Here is a 17713-nt window from a genome sequence, read left to right on the forward strand (position 1 = left end):
TGCAATCCATCTGCTGTCCTGAAGGATGTTTCTCATTCTCCTAGTAAAGTCTTTTAGAATCTGTGTCCCAAGTCTCATTCTGTCTCAAGCACTGCAGACATCCCTGTTTATATTTTCAACTGTGTGAGGTCATCAGGCACAGGTAATAGGTAAAAGTGCAGGGCTCAGCTATTATTGAGGTAATCTATATACATAGTTGGTATCACAGCGGCTGTTGTAAATAGCTGGCTTTTAGTACAATTAGCATATTTTCAAACAACATTGTTTCCAGGAGGAGACTGCAATCAGGGTTAGACAAATACTGGTCTGACCTTTAGAAATACACAAACACGTAAAAGACAATTTAAACACAATAGTGTATTCTCTTGACTTAACAAATCGAAACGTCTGGCTTATTAAGATTTTACTCTGTATCGTCACATGCTGTTTTGTATTTCCTGTTCGTTTTCTGTATTTAGTATTCCTTTACGATATTTTTCCTTCATCTGTCCAACTTGTTACTACAGGAAGAAAAGCTTTTGGCGATACTGGTGAATCATGGGATCCGCAGTGGGGTTACTGGGAATCTGGCCATGGAGGTTGATGGTCTCCCATTCTACAACGCTCATTCTGACATGATCAAGCGGCTTCTGGAGGTCACACTTTAATGAGGTCACATTAGATCACACGTAAGAACATAGGATATTTTCACTCACCCCCACGTATTCTCAGCACAGCGGCACGTCTCGTCATATACAGTCTTCCTCTCAAGACGTATGTGGTGAAGAACGGCAGCTTTCCTCCATTGTTAAAATAGAAAAATGTATTTTTGTTGACACAGGATGCCAAGAAAAAGCGCATTTAATAAATGGATGAAAGCGTCTGTCTGTTCTCACTGCCCAAGACAGGCCACAAACTGGCGCGTGTTCAATTTATATGTATTATAAACTGCAGCATTATATATACTAAATGCACTTGGCCGAGGTTCTTCTTTTAGACTTGCTCCTTGCAGATTGTTTACAACCTTAAGCCACGTTCACACGTTCAGTATTTGGTCAGTATTTTACATCAGTATTTGTAAGCCAAAATCAGGAGAGGAACAAATCAGAGAAAAAAGTATAATAGAAACACGTCACCACTTCTGTATCATCACCCACTCCTGGTTTTGGCTTACAAATACTGAATGTGGCCTAATACTGATTATTACTTGTCACGCAGTGATTTCTGTCCCAGCAGCACAAGTCGCTATTCTCATATAGAACATAAGGGTTTATTGATGTGACCATAGCGGACATATTTTATGGTCCTTGTTATGACTGCAAGTCTCCTGACCTGAACTGTTCTAGGAAGTTTCGCCCCCAGCAATTTGCCCCCAGCAGTTCGCCCCCAGCAGTTTGCCCCCAGGTACATTTCGCCCCTATCATTTCGCCCCCAGGAAGATTCGCCCCCGCACGTTTCGCCCCTGGACCGGGGCAAACTGGGGGGCGATATGTGCGGGGGTGAAATGTATGGGGGCTAAACATCCTGGGGGCCAAATGCTGGGGACGAAATGTGTGGGGGCGAAATGTACACGGGGGCTAATTGCTGGGGGCGAAACATCCAATTCCCGACCTGAACCGACTGTCTCATACATACCTACGAGGCTGTGAGTTTAGGCCACTGCCAGGCCAGGAATTGCATCCGTAACATTTACCATTGAAGATGACTACTATAAGTTCATGCAAGTAGTAAAGACTGCCTGCGCTGTGTTGTGACTGAGGGAGGGGAACATCACACCAAAAGAGGATTTATGGAGTTAAAAATTGGTGCATTCCTAAATATGTAGGAATGCACCAGATCAGAGTTTCTATTGATGGCAAGCAGAGATCTTACAAAGGGTAAGGATGCACAAAGTAGATGAATATTTTGCAGAACTGCATTATATAATGATGAAAATCCATTTTGAGCAGATGGGGGGGGGGTAACCATGGAGCTTATGGTTTTCCTTCCACCTGCTTTGTACGAGGTTTGCTCTCTGCAGAATTGATTTGCATCCTTCTGTTTTTTGGTGGTTTCCTTGCTGGCTTCTGAGATGTGCCAGTGGCAGTATGCACGCAGACTACTGGATTCAGCCACAGCTAAACTTAGCAAAATAAGTGCCATTTCCTGGAAACTGAAATCTTTGTCGGTTTGGACACGAGTTTCTGGAAACGATGAATAATGCACTATTCACCACAAGTGAGTTCAGATGAGGCGGTGTATTGTCCTTGTGTGTGTATGGAGCACAGCGCTGTTTATGAGGACCGGTGCACATCCGCTCTTGTGGGCAGCGCTGCACATACAATGCAGTGACACTAATTGTTATTTCGGAGCCACCCGACTTTTATTAGCACAGCCATCCTGGCAAACTGAAGAATCTCCTCCATCGCTTTTGTAAACCATGCAGCACCATTCTCAATTGTAAAATAGCGCGGTTTAGTTGTCAAAAAGGTATCAACATTCCTCTTTATTTTACATGCGGAATAAGCCTGGTTTGGTATTTTATATTTATAGTAACATTCCTTAAATCCGGCATCTAATAATTCATAAATGTATTAGCAAGATCAATGAGCTAATACCTGTAATAGCGACAGATTTTATTTTGGTTTCCTCTCTGTACTAATGGTTCCCTGCCTTTTAAGGTACATGCACACTGAACATTTCTGTTGCATCGATTAACACTGCTGCAGATTTAATTCTGGAAGTTGTTACGGCGCACATTTGGCACTGCAAAGCCTGAAATTTGCAGTGATATCTCCACCATAAATCTATAGTGCTCGGCCATAATATATGTGTGTGTGTAATTTTTTTTTTTTTTGCAAGTTTTCCCATAAGCAACATATATCACCTATTCACAGGACCCCCAGCAAACACATCTGCTCCAATCACCATCAAAGGGAGTGGTGGTCTCACATGTGCACTCCATTTTCACTGGAGACCTTGGGCCCCCTTTTCTCGGGATCTTTGAGGGGTTGCATTAACCAGACTCCCATACATACCACCCTTCAATTTTATTTCATAACTGTCTCAAATCAGACATTAATATTCTGGTTACTTCAGATTATACTGTCGCACCGTTGTGCTCAATGACTGGGAAATGAATGGAACATATACTTACCTTTAAGCTAAATTGTTGAAGGAAATCTGTCCAGAATATAGATAAATCTAGAAGGATATAAATGTCTGTGGGATGATCTGTCTCTGGTGTAGTCTGTAGATTACGGACATGTGGATCAGAAGAAGGTTAATGGACTCCAGAAATTAAATGTGCACATCATAGGCCCAGTAGGTTACAACCACAGCACCATCCGTTTTCGGGATGAATATGGGACCTACTTCTATCGGATATTTATGACAAATCTTGTCAATGTGCCATGACTGTTCCACATAGAAAAATATAATTTTAAGTGAGAAAGTTTGATTCTGTGTTTCTTAGTTGTATCTGTTTTAGGAAAGTTAGACTAAAATCTGTCTCGGAGAAGGAGGGAAACATTATGTTTCCCTCCTCCCCTGCATGTCACAGTGCCCTGTGATGTGCAGCTGCCATGGTCAAATCTGGGCACTGTGATGTGCAGGGGAGGGGGGAAACATTGTAATTCGCACAGTAGGCAGGGATTTCTTCCGCAAGCATCAGAAATTTGATTAAATAAAAAGACATTTCACAGCAACAAGACCTCTGCTATGGGCCATACAGGTATGAATAGATTTACATTTCTATCACCTGTATGCCCATATTAGAGGTCAGATAAGTCCCAGGGGGTGACAGATTCCCTTTAGAGGGACCTCCTGCAATCATTAAGCTATACCTTATTCTATGGATAACTTAACAGTCTTGTGACAACTCCTGTAGTGAATCCCTGTATAAATGGTTGCTCATTTCTTAGCCTCCTCAGAAACTGAATCTACTAAAATGACTTTTTTTCTTTGGCTTTTTGGAGCGATGGCCCCTTATAAGCGATGTCCTGAAATATCTTCCCGAACACTGCGTAGAGGAAGCATTTACAACATTCACATCCGACAAAGCGCAGGCTCTCAAGCCTAATCCACTCTCTGTAATTGGAGGATCCTTGGATTTCATGGATGTGGAGGCAAATGGGATGGTAAATCCAATTACATGGCATCCAGTAATATGGGATCGGTGCCAGTGTATCTGTGGCATCAGAGCCAGAGCTGACGAAGCTACAAAACAATCACCATCATCTCTCATCTCCCATTATTCCATAAGTCGATGTATATTCGAATTTCTGGGCATCGCAGCATTAAATTTCTGTCAATTTGTTTTCCTTTATTATGCTATTAGATGACGTTACCCAATAAATAACTCATGTGTTGCGGGAACACGGGTCTCATGTCATGGTAATTGCATTCATACTATGGGTAAAAAAAATAACAAAAAATTACCCCTTGTGAATTGGCAAGTTATAAGATATATATATATTTTTTCCAATTTTTAGAAGGTTCAGCAAGCTAAGTAGGAATATCTGTCCAGCCTTTATTGAGTTTGAACAGAATGCGTAGAATATCTGACGTTCATTCACAGGCGGGTCCGTGCAGATGCGATGTCATCTGTATATGATGAGGATGTGAGCAGCGCTAGACAACCCCTTTAAGACCCTTTTACTTGGGCGGGTGCAATCTATATGGGGGTGAATGATCATTTCTACATTCACACACCATACCACTTGCAACTTTTCATCAGCACATTCATTCCTTCTTACACGGAGAGGAGTGCTGCAGAGACTGATCTCATCACCGGACAATCAAGTGCGTTTTATGTTGCGCTTTTACAGTGGGCAGCCGCCCGACACTCACTACATTAACATACATAGAAAACGTGGGTTTTTTTTTTTTTTTTTAGCAGAGAGGACATCCTGGTTGAAGTCAGTGTAGGGGAAAATAAGACAAAAGTGCTCAAAAGAGATGGCGTATACTAAGCTTCTAAAAAAAAAACAAATAAACTAGAATGTAACACATCTAGAAACTCCTACAATCACACTTTGGAACTTTTTTTTTTTTTTTTTTTTTATAAATGCTTGTGTTTTAAACTAAAAATAATTTTTGCAATTTGGCTTCACTAACCATTTTGCATCTTTTTGGCTTTGTTTCCTTGCATATTGCCGGCTGCAGAATGAATTAGTGGAGATTCTTCAGTGAGCTCCCTCTTTTATCTTTCTTTTTCCAAGCAGCTACCCACATGCTGATTTATGACCACAAACTGTTTAGCTAAACCCTTGATATCACAAATTATTACTGAAGATCTCATAAAAATACAGATGATACAGGAGAAGCTCACTGACTGTTTCTCAGTTAACACATTCTGCAGTCAAAATTGTGCAGGGAATCGGCTCCTGTAAAAGCTGAACGGTGCAACATTTTGAATGAAACCCACTTGCAAAAAAAATGTTTCTTTTTGGCCAAAATGTAATTTAATGAAAAATTTCACCTACAAGGTTTTTATATTTCTTAAATTCTATGTATTACGATGGCTAGCCATCCATCCTGGAGCACGCAGAGCTGATGGCATCAGGTATAAGTTATTAGTAAATTCAAGGACTCGATGAGATTTTTCCTCCTTTTTATTTCTGCAGCAATATTGACCCACCAGCCCCGACGTCTCCTTTTTCTATGTCAGAGGGGCCGAGGCCTCTTCATTTACATTTTCCGCGCTGGATATTTTTTGCTTGCACAGGACAGACGTCTCCGCCGGGGATGGATGTGTTTTTCCGGCCTCCGCTCTTGAGTCGTCCGTATGGTTCAGCTCATAGGCGTCTTTGTGTCCCACCTTCCTGCAGCTCATACAGCCAAGACAAGAGTCCTTGCACCTTACAAAGTCCTTGTAAGTACTCTCGCTGGCAAAGCAGTAAAGCGCCGGATCGGCGACGCAGTTGAAGCTGGTGAGCAGCAGCGAGAAGTGATAGACATTGAAGATTTTCGAAGCAAATGAACAGTTTGTCTCGAACAAGCTCCGAATAACCATCAGTATGTGATAGGGGCCGAAGCAGACCAGAAAGATCAGGACGGTGCTGAGGACCAGCTGCTTAATCTGGAGCTTCGTCTTCGTCTGCGTCCCTTGACTCTTTCGAATGACCCTGAAAATCCGGCAGTAGGAAAATAACAAGAGAATGATTGGAAATAAGAAGCCGGCAAAGAAGCGGTAATAATTGATATTGTGCTCCCAACTTTTTATGGGATAATGCTCAAAGCAGATAATATGGCTTTCAGGATCCTTGCTGACCTCCCCGTGTTGGAAGAAAATATAGCTAGTCATTAATTCCTTGAGCCAAATGACCATACTGACCACAAGAGCGGCTTTCATAGTCCGGAGCTTGTAGAACCTGAAAGGGTGAACAAGGGCCAAGTATCGGTCCATGGAGATGCAGCACAAGAAGCCGATGCTGATGTAGATGTTTTCATACAGGAGGATGCCGCAGATCTTACACATCAGCTCGTTGTACGTCCAGTTGTCATGTTGGAGGACATATTGAAGCCAGAAGGGCAAGGAGAAGATATACAGGAGGTCCGCCAGAGTTAAATTCACCAAATAGATCCCCAGCTCGTTCTTGGCTTTGATTTGGAGGTAGCCGTAGTACAAGGACAAGCAGTTTGCTGGGAGACCGATGACAAACACGGCGACGTACACCACCGGGAAGAGGGTCTGATGTATGGCGTGGTCGATGGTGCAAGACGTGAGATTGCTCTCCTCTTCAGTTCCATTCTCCATGACACAGGGTCCACCTCACATCCGCATTGTTAGCCCCTGGGGGTCCCTGAGAAGGACATAATGAAATTGAGCATAAATTAGGAGTTACTGGAATACCCTCAATATTTGCATCAAAATTAGGAATTGGTGGAATACCCCTAACAATCGCATCAAAATTAGGGAAAAAAAATCTCAAAACTGTCAGGGTTTTTTTTTAATTTTTTTACTGTAGATATTGAGTGTACATATCAAGTATAGGTGGGACGAAAGTCAGGTCCCTTTAATTCACATTCACTACGTGGACCCCCACCAATCCCAAGAATGGGATTCCTGTGTCCCCCGATTAAATAAAGCCCTGGACCCCTTCATTCTGGAACCCCCTTTAGTGAAGTCACTAATTTTAACCTTAAAAAAGTAAAATAGTTTGCTCTGTTGCATTTAGCTGTGTAAACTTTTTTTTTTTGCTTTTTTTTTTTTTTTAATTGGAAGTACGGTGTTATTTCTATGAGGTCTCTTTTTTTTGTCATTTTTTTAGTAACTTTTTTTCAAAGAATATATAATAATATATGTGGTATTCATTTTTTTTTATTTTTTTTTTAAGAAGGGAAATACCTAAAATTGGCAAAACAAATTCAGTTCTCTGTGCATTCCTTTGTTTAATGTAACAGTTTTTTTTATATGAGGATCCCAAATATCTGTATACCATTCACATGGTTATTTATTACCTTTAAAAGGGTTGTCCCTTTTTAAAGGTTATTGTACCATGGATTTGCAAAAATCTAAAATTACAACTGGAGCTGTCATTCGCCCTCCCTGGGTCCCGCATTGTCTCTGTGCCACCGCTTCAGTCTTTATTGATGAACTGCAGCGGTGATGTAATCGTGAAGTCACCACTGCAGACGATCTACAAAGCGATGGGTTAGTGACAGCTCCATTTGCTATTTTAGAATTCCCTAACCTTATGGCACAATTACATTTTCAAAGGGACAACCCCTTTCGTTATTTTATTTTATTTTTAACCTTTTGTCACATTGTATTTAATATATATTTTATTTTATAATGGAGGAGCAGGATGCAGAAACCAGAATCCATTTCCAAGAAAGAATGATTAATATTTTCCTGTAATCTTAAAGATAAAAAAAATGTGACAATTATCTTACATCAAGTGTTGCCTTGTTTGTCAAGATTTTTAAAATTAGGGTGAAAAAAATTGCACCATAGACATTACATGTGAACCCACCCCCCCCCTTAATGTATATTCTTGCGTAACAGAAGTACAGAGGATTTTCAGGATGGAAAATCTGCTGCATTTTCGGCATCAGCTTTGTGTGAGATCAGAAGAAATGTCATGCGCATGCTGCAAAAAAATATCCGTAGCATAACATCACCAGCGCCGCAGTATGCCAATGGTTAATCAAGGGGTTAAATGTGCCGATTACCCGCACTATTCTTGAAACGATATCCAGCAGCAGAAAGGGACAATAATCTGTAAGTTCTGACTGCAGCATAAACTTTTTACCTAAACTTTTTAACTAAGTAAAATAATCAACAAATAATTTGACATCGGGACAGATCCCCGAGCCGTTCTCCGCAGACCGAGGAGTTGTTCCTAGTAGGGGCACGAGGAAGGTCCCCTCTGATTGAGCCTTATAAATATATGATGTATGTACTTCTGACTGGCTTATCGAGCACGATAAGAATGGTCATCACTCGTTTTATAAGACGTGCATTAGTATATAGGACAGGCTCCTTTTGGCCTTGGCCCTTTGATCTGTACATAAGGCAGTTGCGCCTTGTACCTATTCTGATACCTGCATATTATTGATCTCTTCTTGCAGCATTTGCGCTAGCACAGTATTTAGTATTCACTCACCTATAGTGTCTTCTCCGGTACCTGTTACCCCTGAGGATGAGATAAGACTTTGCAGCAGATCCTTTTCTTCATGCACCCAGCTACCTCCCACATATAGCACATGCGGTTTCCATCATAAACCAACAAGTTCCTCTCTAGATGTTCACTTCTTGTCTTTACTTCTAAATCAGATTTTTTTTTTTTTTTTTTTTTAAATACTTCCTGCCCTTATTAACAGAGGTCTCCACCCGCATTAGCCACTCACAATAAAATGACACACATCCTCTGAAGAAACAAAACTCCGAGCTCTTTCTCGCCTGTTAATGGGATATTCCCACTTTAGGGTGTATAATATACGCGCTGCAATGGGAGGGGGAGTAAGAAACTTTGCTGGGGGATCCTATTCTCATGACTCGTGGGCTGATCCCTCCTTTAAGTATTTTTATTTGACTACAATAAATCTAAAATAATAATATATTAATCAAATCTTGCTTCAGATTCTTTGACTGTATTGTGTATGCATCACTTATGGAAACCTTTGTGCGACACCTTGAGGCAAACAACTCTCCATGCTTAGAACCACGAAAAAACCCTGTGTGTCATTTGATCGCACAGCCATATATTACTCCCCGTCCTCTTACTAATCTGATCACTGTAAAGCCTTCCATATTGCAGGTTTTTTTTTCATGATGAGACTTTTATGCTGTGAGCCCTGTCGGTGTGGTAAGGGGGAAGTGCACAGACTAAGGCAAACAGAAGATCAAGGAAGGAGCTGGATTTGCAAGATCAAGATTCGTGGTCATCCTTGGTGAAGAATGCTGCTTTACAGGGAACACCCACTGAGCCCTGAACTTGCAGCCACTGACGCAGCCATTTTAGAAAACGCAGATATCGAAAATGGGAGAAGTAATGCAGAAATTAGCCAACCACTTCAATATAATCCATTTGTGTTATTTCAGGTGTGATTTTAAAAAATAGCTATTGTGTATGTACATGAGAAATAACACACTATTTTATGTAGCGCACATTCAGAAACGGCAGTATAGAGGACATTATATAGCCATACTGAGCATGGTAGCTGTGAATCCAGTTATGGATTAAAATAAAACATTTGCTACTAGGCAGCAGCTTAGAGCAAATTTATTCAGCAGTCCTGAGCAGTGGCGCTGTGAATCCAGCTCTGTGGTAAAATGTAAAATATTTGCTAGCAATCAGCAGCACCAAAAAAAAGACAATATGCAACAGTACTGAGCAGAGTAGCTGTGAATCCAGCTGTGGGATGAAATAAAACATTTTCTACAAAACAGCAGCTTGGAGGAAATTATATAGCAGTATTGAGCAGTGGAGTTGTGAATGCTGCTCTGAGGGAGCAAAAGCATTTACTAGAAATCAATGGATGTTACTCTGCAAAACTAAAAAGTATAGCTGTGAATCTAGCTCTGGGGTGAGCTAAGCACTTAGTAGACACCACCGCAGGATGGAGGACATTGTATACTGAGTATTGTAGCTCTGGGAGGAGATAAAACACTTAATAGAAAGCAGCAGCATGGAACATGTTATAAAGCGATGCTGAGCAGTGTAGCTGTGAATCCAGCAGGGTGATGTAAATACTAAAAGCTGCAGCACAATCTGTGTGCTCCTCCTCTATATTCAGCTGTAATCTGACCCCTCAGTAAACTGGCAGTCTTGCTTGTCTTGAGCAGGACTTATTGGAGCAATATTTTGGAGTGAATGATAAAAGTATATATATTGGCTTCATGTGTAGTTGTCTTCAAGTTTACAAGGACCCATGGAAGAAGTCAGCGCCGTTGCTGGGCTAACACCCCTCTACATGTGGTCACCCCCGTCGCCCCCTGCTGGGCCTGGACGGTGGAGCTGCTGCCACAGGACGGCTGCTTCATCTGCCTGCAGCCATCTCTGATATGGTGCAGGTCTAGGAGGCTCAGTGTGATCTTCATCCACCGCTTGTATATAGACCCCCTGTATAGGGGCAGTCTGTGCTCCCCCTGAGCACCGTCACATTATGGCCGTAGCACCACAGAGCCCATATATGTGCACAGAACTTATAGACAGGAGTGTTGTGTTCCTATCAGGGACCTCGCCTTTGTTTTAATGCGTTTCTGATATCACAGTCTCTCCTCCCCTCAGGAATTTGGTTTCTCCCACCTAGCACTAATCTGAAAATTCACATATCTATAAACTAAGCCAAAAAAAAATAAAAAAAATCACTCGTTGCTGGAGGTAAAGGGTTAACACTAAAGTATCATCAATATTGATGGTCAATATTATTACATCACTGACCTCCCTAAAAATCTGCAGAACATTGCAGCCCCCTCTCTACCTCCTGATAGATACTTGAAATATTCTGCAGAATATTGCTTCACTGACCTCTCTAGAGATTCTGCAGAACATCGCTTCTCTGCTTCCTGAAACATTGATATATCCTGCAGATTATTCCACCACTGACCTCCTTAGAAATCTGCGGACACTTGAAACATCCTTTTTGTCTCCTAACAGGTACACATTGATATAGTCTGCAGATTATTGCACCACTGCCCTCTGTAGAGATTCTGCAGAGCATCGCTGCACTCCCTGTGCCCCTGAGCCTATTATTTAGATCCATAAATCTGTGGTATAACGCCCTGGACTCCCTCATAGATGTGTGAACACAGCCGGTGACATCACTGGCAGTCAGACCCGTGTCTCCGGCAATTAATTCTTTTACTTCACTTTCTGGTAATATTAATCGGTTTCCTACTGCAAAAAAAAAAAAAAATCTGCTGTTCAGAAAGGAAAGTGATCGGATCCCGGGCGCACAGTCAAAAAGCAGACGAATGATGACGCCCATTACTTCTCAATGCCTGATCCCTGTAAGCAGCTGTCCGTACTCGGGAGGAGGAGAAACTACCAACCAGACATTGAACATTAAGTGGTGTTTTTTTTTGTAACCTGAAGGAATCCATCTAATCTGAATGCAGGAATTATTCTGCTTAGGTTTAAAAATGAAAAATATTTTTAAAGAATATTTTATAAATTAAAATTTTGTTTTAACCTTAGTTAAGCAATTGTACGTTTAGTACTGCATTTGACCCTCCGCTGATTGATTTATTGATTGAGTTATGGCATTTCCTAAGGACTAGAAATAAACCCAGCTGAATAGCTGTTGGTTGGGTTATAACTAAAAGCTTCCATACACTTTATATTAAATGTTTGTCTTTCTCCCTCTCTCCAAAATCTACATTAATATTATATATTGGGAACCTATCACTTCTCATTTTGCATTCACTCTTCTCGATTATTTTTTTTAATCAAATAATTTTTATTGAAAAACTCCAAATACAAATATTCCATCTTTCAAATAACATAAATGACCTAGTAATTCCATAGTATAAAACGTGAACAAAGTATCTCAACTTCAATTCCCTAAACCCAAATCCCAACATTCCAGAGAGAACCATGTTCAGAGCAGTTCTAGAATAACGGAGTATAACATTCGTAGAAGGGGGAAGAAGATTAAAAAAAAAAAGAAAAGTGATTAACAAAGGGATAGCATCGTTATCGATTATCCTTTTTATCCGACATTTTTGTTTGTATCCGTTTTTTCTACGCATTTATCTATCCGTTTCACTTTCCACCATCTCAAAGTCACTCCACAGTCATGTGTGGTTCGTCCTCCATTCTCGCACATTCTTTCCAGTTTATGTGTTTTGTTATCTTTCTCTTCTCTTTCCAAGCAGTGTCCCCTCCATATTTTATTGTGACCGGTCTATGCTGCTCCACAGCTGCCCGGCGGCCCCCCAGCTTTCTCATTCCTTAGCAAACGTGTGTCTCTTAAGTGCCTTTCTCTGGTGTCGACACCAGGAACGTCGGTCATGTGATCGCAAGTATGCGATATGCATACTCCCGGCCACATTCCAACTAGACTTTCCATCCTTGCTCACTAGACTTGCATTGAGCAAGGCTGCATCTATTTAGTCAGATTGTGGCCGGGAGTATGCATGTCGCATACATGCGGTCACATGATTGCCATTCTTGGTGCAAACACTGGAGAAACCTCACAGCGCGCAGTGCACACGATGTGACGATTCACATAGTGACTACAGACTTGTAGTTTAAGACCTGACAACCCCTTTAGGGTGCACTGAGGATCCCTTATTTATATAAGTAGTAAAACTTTTTTTTTTTTTTTTTAATGAAAGTAATGAAATCGACACTATAGGTATGATTTTTTTTATAGGGGCTAATGTATAAGTTGTTTAATTTGAGTTATCAGGGTGACAGATGACCTTTAACTCAGCAAGGAACTAAAACAACAATTCAATGCTCAGGTATAGAGTTGTTATATTGATACATATGTTACATAGTAGTCAGTGCAAGGCCACCGTCGTTTACAGTTATTCTGATTAAACCCAGAGAAAGTGTCGCTGTTCTATGAGGATTTTCCTGACATTTTCTGGTCTGTAAACAGCTGACAACACAGCAAAGGATCTCTTTGTGGAAAGTTATCAGTAAAGAGAAAGTACGACAAAATTTCCAAGGCGTCCTGTAGATTAGTGTAAGGGTGTGCAGATTTATTTAACCACATTATTTTAAATTCTTTATTTTTCTTTTTCCCACCCAAAAAACATTTGCCTTTTTCTTTTCAATAGATTTGTACAAATTATTGGTGACATCAAAGGTAGAAAAAGTTCTGAAATAATTCTTATTGGTATAATATTTTTACAAGACAATAACCTGGAATTTTTACAGGGGACTGTGGGTATTTTATATCCACTAAATATACTTGTGAATATTTCTAGATGGCGCCCAACAACTTTAATTAATAAGAGGCTAAAAGATTTAACTGTACAATCGATGGTAAATGTACATAAGGGGTAAGATAAAAGCAGTAATCAGGCTGGAGAAATGCAAAAGCGATATATTCACAATGGACATTGGTGTAGTATGGGTACCGGAGAGAGCGCAGGTGCTGGAGGTCAGGAGCGCTGGATAGAGCTGGGCAACTGGGACACCATGCACACTGTGTGAGGCCTTAGCGGGCATCACGTGTTGCCAATGAGCCAGTGGCACGCGGAAGGGTCAGATTGCGCGCGTCTGTGGAGCAGATAGCAGGGGAGCACGTGTCACTGGTAGAGAGACAACCATCAACACCACTTTAAAGGGGTTGTCCTGTTTTTTCACAAAAGTCTTTAGTCACTGTTTATGACTACTGGCTTGTGAGGATTCGCAGGTGCCAGCAATGAGACCGAGTGGTCATGTGACCGCAGGTATGCAATATGCATACTCCCAGCCACATTCCAACTAGACGTGTACGTCCTCACTTGCTACAAGCGAGGCACCGGAGAATCCTGATAATGCACGCTGTGAGGATTTACAAGTCTGCAGTCACATAGAGTAACTGCAGACTTGTACTTTAAGACGGGACAACCGCTTTAATATCGCCAAGGGCTCAGTGCGGCGTTCCGCCCCCTGAAATGTGTGTGCTCGTCTCCTGTAGTGTCAGTGTGTGCAGTGTTAGGCAGCGCTGCAAAGGGAGTGTTGTCAAACATATGAGGAGACACGGAGGATGCTAATTGAGGGGGCAAAAAGGGTGCATTTAGCCCTTGGCCACACTAGGGGGTCACAGAGGACGCCTCATTAACATATCTAATAAAACGGTCTTTATATCAAACAAAAGTAGTGAAATCTACACTACAGGTCTAAGTCCTCATGTTTTATTTATTTTTTTCGGGGTGTCAGACTCTAATGCCCTAAAGTGCATTGTATCTTTAGATTTGTAATGGTTACAATAAATCAAGTCTTTGGCGAAATCTTTGAAGTGTGTTCTGGGATCAGTTCACGATAGGAGATCCATACCAGCGCTGCGCTAAACACGGATCTGATTATTTCACCGAGAGGTCAGAACGAAGAGGAAAGTGGAGATATAACATCCACCAGCGAAGACGATACCAGTGGCCGCCTGTGAAGCTGTAGTGAACTCCATGACCAAGAGAGTTAAAGGGGTATTCCCCTCTCCAAGATCCTATCCCAATATGTAGTAGCTGTAATAATAATTATATTAGCAAATACCTGCAATTAGAAATGTAGTATAGTTTTTCTCATTCGCTATGTCTCTTTCCTGCTGTGCAGGCATTGCAAGGACCTTAGGTATCCATGGTTACGACCACTAGCAACAAACTAACTGTCACTATATCAGTGGATGTAACCATGGATACCTAAGGTCCTGCAATACGTGCACAGCAGGAAAGAGACATAGCGAATGAGAAAAACTATACTACATTTCTAATTGGAGGTATTTGTTAATATTACTATTATTATACCTACTACATATTGGGATTGGATCTTGGAGAAGGGAATACCCCTTTAAGGCAGTGCTTGAAAATAATGGTGATCACACAAAATGTTGACACTTTGGGCACAATTTGGCCATTTTCACTTTGGGGTGTACTCACTTTTGTTGGCAGCGGTTTAGACAATGATGGCTGTGTGTTGAGTTATTTAGAGGGCACACCAAATTTGCACTGTTATACGAGCTGTACACTGACTGCTTTAAATTGTATTAAAGTGTCAGATCTTCAGTTTCGTCCCATGAAAAGATATAATAAAATATTTACAAGAATCTGAAGGGTGTACTCACTTTTGTGATCTACTGTATTGACTGTACATGGATTAGTTTCTTACCTTCCTTGTCTCTATTAATTAGGTTAGGAGCAGTGTACTAATGATCACGACGTTACAGAGCAAACGTCAACTAATCCTCTGATCGCCCCCGAGATGCCTGATCATGAAAGATTGCTCTGCTCCACTAATATACGCACGGTCAATAGCCACAGCCACTTGGCAAACCAGCCATGTCCTCAGAAGGCGAAAATGGGGATGACAGGACAATTTACCCCCCCTCGGTGATCAGGAAGAGAGAGTGAATTAATCTGTACAAGCGGGTAATGCACAGGCTAAAGCGGGGATCTACACCAAAACCTTCAGAGGAGAGGGTTACAGGTAGAGAGACCTGAACACAATGTAGTAGATGTCACCTGCAGTCCTATGTAACACCGCAGATAACACAGTGATAACTCTCTGAGTACAGATAATGTAGTAGATGTCACCTGCTTTCCTATGTAACACCACAGAGAACACAGTGATGACTCTCTGAGTACAGATAATGTAGTAGATGTCACCTGCAGTCCTATGTAACACCACAGATAACACAGTGATAACTCTCTGAGTACAGATAATGTAGCAGATGTCACCTGCTTTCCTATGTAACACCACAGAGAACACAGTGATGACTCTCTGAGTACAGATAATGTAGTAGATGTCACCTGCAGTCCTATGTAACACCACAGATAACACAGTGATCACTCTCTGAGTACAGATAATGTAGTAGATGTCACCTGCAGTCCTATGTAACACCACAGATAACACAGTGATAACTCTCTGAGTACAGATAATGTAGTAGATGTCACCTGCAGTCCTATGTAACACCACAGATAACACAGTGATAACTCTCTGAGTACAGATAATGTAGTAGATGTCACCTGCAGTCCTATGTAACACCACAGATAACACAGTGATAACTCTCTGAGTACAGATAATGTAGTAGATGTCACCTGCAGTCCTATGTAGCACCACAGATAACAACACAGTGATAACGCTGAGTACAGATAGTGCAGTAGATGTCACCTGCAGTCCTATGTAACACCACAGATAACACAGTGATAACTCTCTGAGTACAGATAATGTAGTAGATGTCACCTGCAGTCCTATGTAGCACCACAGATAACACAGTGATAACTCTCTGAGTACAGATAATGTAGTAGATGTCATCTGCAGTCCTATGTAACACCACAGATAACACAGTGATCACTCTCTGAGTACAGATAATGTAGTAGATGTCACCTGCAGTCCTATGTAACACCACAGATAACACAGTGATCACTCTCTGAGTACAGATAATGTAGTAGATGTCACCTGCAGTCCTATGTAACGCCACAGATAACACAGTGATAACTCTCTGAGTACAGATAATGTAGTAGATGTCACCTGCAGTCCTATGTAACATCTGGAGGATGAGCAGAGCAGTGGGATAGTATCCTTCTTCCTACACATGTACGCTCAGCTGTAAGGAGTGTGCATGTGTATGAAGAGACCATATTTGGCAGATCGCTATATTCACCCCGTACCCCCATATAAGACCCGTCCCCATTTATATGTGTCCATTTATTCGTTCTGTATTTTTTCTGTCCCTGTAGTAAATTCAGATTTCATTTTCTCTTCTGTGCTCCCTATTATGAAGCTTTATCTGGTGGATGATGGTGGTTATAGTAAATGTGTTCTCACCTCTGAAATCCAGCGCTGAATGATCTGAGGATCTCCCTTCTCTGCCCAGAGTATCTCCCTCTCGCTTTCCCCATCATCGTCTGCTATCATTCCTCATCTGTCCAGCCCAAGTCTCTCCATCTCCCTCCCTGTCCGCCTCCGCTCCAGACCCCCTCCTCAGGTGTGTGATCCAGGATCCCAGCACTATTGATTCTTCTACACATCTTCATATAGGAAGCTGCTTAAGATCCAGGAAAAGAAACATTGTGTCACTGTCTGTTTCTGTGCTCGCTGGTTATTACATGTAATGTGCGGTTTATCCTATTTTTGCTACTTTTTGCATAAAAAGTTTTCATTGTCTCAATATCTGGATGGTTGGATGTAATATGTAATAGAAATGAATGTATATATTACATACAGGTGCATCTCACTAAATTAGAATATCATCAAAAAATGTATTTATTTCTGTTCTTCAATACAAAATGTGAACCTCCTATATTATATAGAGTCATTACACACAGAGGGATCTATTATATAGAGTCATTACGCGCAGAGGGATCTATTATATAGAGTCATTACGCGCAGAGGGATCTATTATATAGAGTCATTACGCGCAGAGGGATCTATTATATACAGTCATTACGCGCAGAGGGATCTATTATATAGAGTCATTACGCGCAGAGGGATCTATTATATAGAGTCATTACGCGCAGAGGGATCTATTATATAGAGTCATTACGCGCAGAGGAATCTATTATATAGAGTCATTACACGCAGAGAGATCTATTATATAGAGTCATTACACGCAGAGGGATCTATTATATAGTCATTACGCGCAGAGGGAT

General features: G+C 41.3%; 2 protein-coding genes across 6 annotated transcripts in view; one reads left to right on the plus strand and one right to left on the minus strand.

Moving 5' to 3' along the window:
- DGLUCY (D-glutamate cyclase) overlaps positions 1 to 17713 on the plus strand; it is an 87493-nt gene that overhangs the window by 20396 nt on the left and 49384 nt on the right. For 2 of the 4 annotated variants that reach the window (XM_073638253.1, XM_073638250.1), the window contains exon 13: positions 507 to 860. In XM_073638253.1, coding sequence (XP_073494354.1) covers positions 507 to 647 — 141 coding nt within the window. In that variant the 3' untranslated portion in view covers positions 648 to 860. Of the gene's footprint in view, positions 1 to 506; positions 861 to 3935; positions 4336 to 17713 lie in introns of those variants that run through there. The other 2 variants (XM_073638252.1, XM_073638251.1) reach the window with 2 other exon arrangements.
- On the minus strand, positions 4742 to 17143 carry GPR68 (G protein-coupled receptor 68). Of its 2 annotated transcripts, none has more exons than XM_073638263.1 (2): positions 8571 to 9017; positions 4742 to 6764 (listed from the first exon to the last, which is right to left on the minus strand). In XM_073638263.1, the coding sequence occupies exon 2, from the start codon at positions 6716 to 6718 to the stop codon at positions 5621 to 5623; it is 1098 nt and encodes a 365-aa protein (XP_073494364.1). In that variant the 5' UTR covers positions 6719 to 6764; positions 8571 to 9017; the 3' UTR covers positions 4742 to 5620. The 2 variants fall into 2 exon arrangements, with proteins under 2 accessions (XP_073494364.1, XP_073494363.1); XM_073638262.1 differs by lacking the exon at positions 8571 to 9017 and adding an exon at positions 16890 to 17143 and having other exon boundaries at positions 4743 to 6764.

This window comes from Phyllobates terribilis, unplaced genomic scaffold, assembly GCF_046119375.1.
Source record: "Phyllobates terribilis strain yellow unplaced genomic scaffold, ASM4611937v1 Scaffold_7__3_contigs__length_470593459, whole genome shotgun sequence".
Taxonomy (NCBI): domain Eukaryota; kingdom Metazoa; phylum Chordata; class Amphibia; order Anura; family Dendrobatidae; genus Phyllobates; species Phyllobates terribilis.

Bases quoted from the DNA above. Each gene is read 5' to 3' on its own strand.
- GPR68 (XM_073638263.1), bottom strand. From the start codon at position 6,718: ATGGAGAATGGAACTGAAGAGGAGAGCAATCTCACGTCTTGCACCATC.